Source organism: Austrofundulus limnaeus, unplaced genomic scaffold (genome assembly GCF_001266775.1).
Source record: "Austrofundulus limnaeus strain Quisiro unplaced genomic scaffold, Austrofundulus_limnaeus-1.0 Scaffold105, whole genome shotgun sequence".
In the NCBI taxonomy this organism is placed as follows: Eukaryota; Metazoa; Chordata; class Actinopteri; order Cyprinodontiformes; family Rivulidae; genus Austrofundulus; species Austrofundulus limnaeus.
The window spans coordinates 510,443-514,183 of NW_013952507.1; the positions used below are offsets into that span (position 1 = coordinate 510,443).

Here is a 3,741-nt window from a genome sequence, read left to right on the forward strand (position 1 = left end):
CCTCCATATGAGCCACCTGGCTTAATGGGTCTTGTTTTACCTCTGACACGTTAGTCTCTAGTGCAGTCATAGCGCTCGCCATCCCAGTCAGTCTTTCATTTATGCTATCCAGCTTGACTCCAAAATCCGACCGGAGTGATTTTAGCTCTTCCAGCACTTCAGCTACGCTAGCCATATTAGCGTCATCACCGCACGTTGGGACTCGGTGTTGTTTTGTTGGCTGTCTTGCGTCTTTTTGAAAAGATTTCGCACTGTTTCACAGATGAAGCTTTAGACATATCGATGTTGAATCTTTTGAGCCTTATTTACAGCTTTTACAAGGGTTTTAAAAGGAAATTTCGAACACCGTCCTCGGAGCTATTTACCGCACTGCCATCTCGGATCTCGGTCACGTGACCCCCCCGCACAGAAACTTTTAAATTTACAATTTAATTAAAAGATGTCAACAAGGGAAGACTTGTCCATCCAGTTTTACGAGCACCAAAGTGTAGGTGGTAAGACCAGACCTTATTCACAAATTCTGTCGCAAATAATTAGATGTAATAGTTCAGAAAACATRTTAGAAAATAGAGAAAACTGAATGACTTGAAAAWTATGCCGRAAAAAGAATATAAAGATATCTGCAGCACCAGGAGAAACTAACTGAAACTTTTCTGCAGTCCTAGAGACTCCAAGTACACAAAGTYCATTTGARGGCTAAAAAAGTGGATTTTGCATTATGTCTCCTTCAACACACACAGTYGTTTTGTGTTTTTACCTTGAGCTACAGCCCCAGTGCTGCTSGGTCCTGCAGTTGCAGGGTTTGTCACCCTGGTAGTGACGAGGCCCACACCCAGCATGTCCAGATCCGACTGGTCCTTTGAGTTCACCCAGCRCTGAATCACAGTGTTGTTCTCAAACAGCTTCAAATCTGGGACATTTCCACCCATCAGGCCTTGGACGTTGATCACGGTCAAACTCTGTACATTAAAAGAAACAAAAACAACTGTTATCCGCCCTTTTTTTTAAACTATGATTGAACCTGCATTTTTCCTGGCTTCTACCAAGAGCTGATGTAAGCCGTCTCAGCTTCTCATGACCATGTGTGAATAAAAAGCACCAAAGAGAAGCTAAAGATATTATAAGTCTGTCCACTGTTTTAAAGGCACCTATTTACCATTCTGTTTACAATAAAAGTCACTTCTTCCCTTCGTTATAATAAACTTACATTGATCACGTTAGGATCCAGACTCTTGAAGATGTCGACACTCATGCTGATGTTCTGTTTTGATAAGGCTACAATGTCCGTCAGAGGTGCTCCACCTATAAGAACAGAGAAAAGATCAAATTAGGAACAAGTTCTCTGCTAAATGACTTGAAATACAAAATCCAAGCATTTTTACCTAAGTAGCCTTTTATCAAATTATAAAAGTCTTGTGAAGTGGCATTGAGTGAACTGAAGGAGGCTTTACTGATGTTATACAGGACTGTTTTCTGCTCAAGTGAACAAGATGACACATTCAGGAGTTTGGCATTCCTGTTGAAGAGAAAATAAAGTCACATTAAAAACCAGAACAGTATTCACAGAGACTACAGTTTTTATTTTTTTTAATGCTGATATTCACCTGATACTGTCTGGTGTGATGGTCATCAAAGTGCTGGTGTCCAGTGAACACAGGTTGGAGTCAATAAAGTTCAGCTCAGAGCTGCCCAGTGAGTTTCCAGAGCTACTCAGATACTTCATGATGATTTTGTTGCTCTGAACATGAAAGAAAACACATAATTGAATCAGATTATAAATCCTCCAAATCACACTCAAGTGGAAATTCAGAAAACTATGTGGGCTTTTGTATTTTTACAATCATACCTTCGTTGTGTTCCAGGGTCCGTCTTCGGTTTTCATTAGAGATGCCAGAGTGTCAACGGTAGTGATGTTCCATTTAGAGATGTCCTCAACTGATGCAACACGAGACACTGAACCAAGGTCTCGTAATACCTGATCAGGAACTCCAGCCGGGTATGCCTGGAAGAACAGAGAATGTTTAGTATTATAACATTTGAGAGAACTGAAATCTTGTTGAACTCTATATGTTTTTTTATCTAAGGTTCTGCCAGTGTCAATGTGTCAGAAATCATGRCCCCTCTGTTCAAAATTTCCACATTTTCCAAAGTTACCTCATTGAGTCTCTCCAGAATGACGGTCTGGTAGTTATCATCATCCACCTTCGCACAGATNGGCACCAACAACCATGCCACGTTCAAAGGCACTCAAATCACCTTTCTTCCCCATACTGATGCTCGGTTTGAACTGCAGGAGATTGTCTTGACCATGTCTTTACCTAATAAAGTGGCTGGTGAGTGTGTTTAAAAGCTTTTAATTTAAATCTAATAACAAATGGAGGCCTTTAGTGAAACTAAACTGGAAAATCTTGAATCTAAGATGTGAAAGAACAAGTTAGGTTAAACAAATGTTTTCACCTCAAAGTGAAAAAATAACCAAACTCTCCAGAATTGGGAAAAAAAGATACTGAATATAGAAAATAAATTAAATATGGACTCATTTTTTTAAATTAAAAACTATGTAAAGAACCAAGTGCATCCAAATTTATGACATCCAAACAAAATGACATAAGTATTTTTAAGTTTCAGGGTGAAAAAGTTTAGATTAATGCATGATTAAATATAATTTTTAACGGACGTTCTCTGAAACATTAACATCTTAAATAAAATGAGATAAACTTTTTTTTCCTCAGAACTAAAAACCAGCGATGAGATCCTGAACCTGATGACCATGAGTTACGGAGCCTCCTCTGGTCACTTGACCCGGGAGAGCTTCATCAGCCTCATCCTCCGTCTGGACTGCATGARGAGTGAGTGCAGACACCGACAGAGGACCATTAAAGGCCCCCCATTGGGACGCAAATGTTTCATTTTGGGATGAAGAGAAATTTTTCTGTTCTTTGTCTTTGTCGTCAGAAATCTTTCAAAAACTGTGCAATGGAAAAGCCATGAAGCTCGAGGAGTCTGAGGTGATTAAAGCGTCTTATTGGTTAATAAATGTTATTACTAAAAGAACAAAATGTTCTTCTATTTCTACATTTTAGTATTTCAGATAATTTTTTTAAAGAATATTCATAATTTTATACTGATTTGTCTAATATTGACCTAAATGTTTGTATCAGATCAAGATAAATTAAGCACGGAATGACAATATATGAGATATATTATTTATAATAAAGCTTCTTCTGTTCCAGTGGTTATTCCTATCGATGAACACCTGAAACAGCAGGGAATCAAACCACGTGGATTATCAGGACAAACGAAACGACTTAAAATATTTTGGCAAATTTATGTAAATAAAAATATCTATCTTTCAGAGAATAAATTGCTACACTGCAGTGCAATAAAACATGTAAACAGGATGAATTGTGTAGCAGCTTTTTCACATTTTTGCTCTTTCTTCTGCTTTTTTTCTTTCATGTTTTTATTAATAAACTAATTTTTATCAGAGCATTCTTGAATATCTCATTTCTAATATCGATCACCTTCACATGAAAAATATCAGACACACTCAAAAATTTGTTATGCTGTAGTGAAAGTTTATTCATTTGGAGAAAAGAGATACATTTTAAAACACCAGGAAAGAAATTTAAAGGTTTTTCACTGCTTAATATATTTAACTAAAAAATAGCAGTTTTAGTTTTTTAAATCTAAATAAATATAAAACATATTACATTAAATTAAAACCGGAGTGTTATGCAC

At 37.0% G+C, this 3,741-nt stretch overlaps 1 protein-coding gene across 1 annotated transcript in view; it reads right to left on the reverse strand.

Moving 5' to 3' along the window:
- Positions 1–716: 716 nt before the first annotated feature.
- LOC106521218 (uncharacterized) overlaps positions 717–3,741 on the reverse strand; it is a gene marked incomplete at its 5' end in the record, with an annotated part of 66,163 nt that continues 63,138 nt past the window's right edge. Inside the window, 6 exon segments of the mRNA XM_014013688.1 lie at positions 717–959; positions 1,208–1,302; positions 1,383–1,516; positions 1,605–1,738; positions 1,847–2,002; positions 2,155–2,202. Coding sequence (XP_013869142.1) covers positions 717–959; positions 1,208–1,302; positions 1,383–1,516; positions 1,605–1,738; positions 1,847–2,002; positions 2,155–2,202 — 810 coding nt within the window.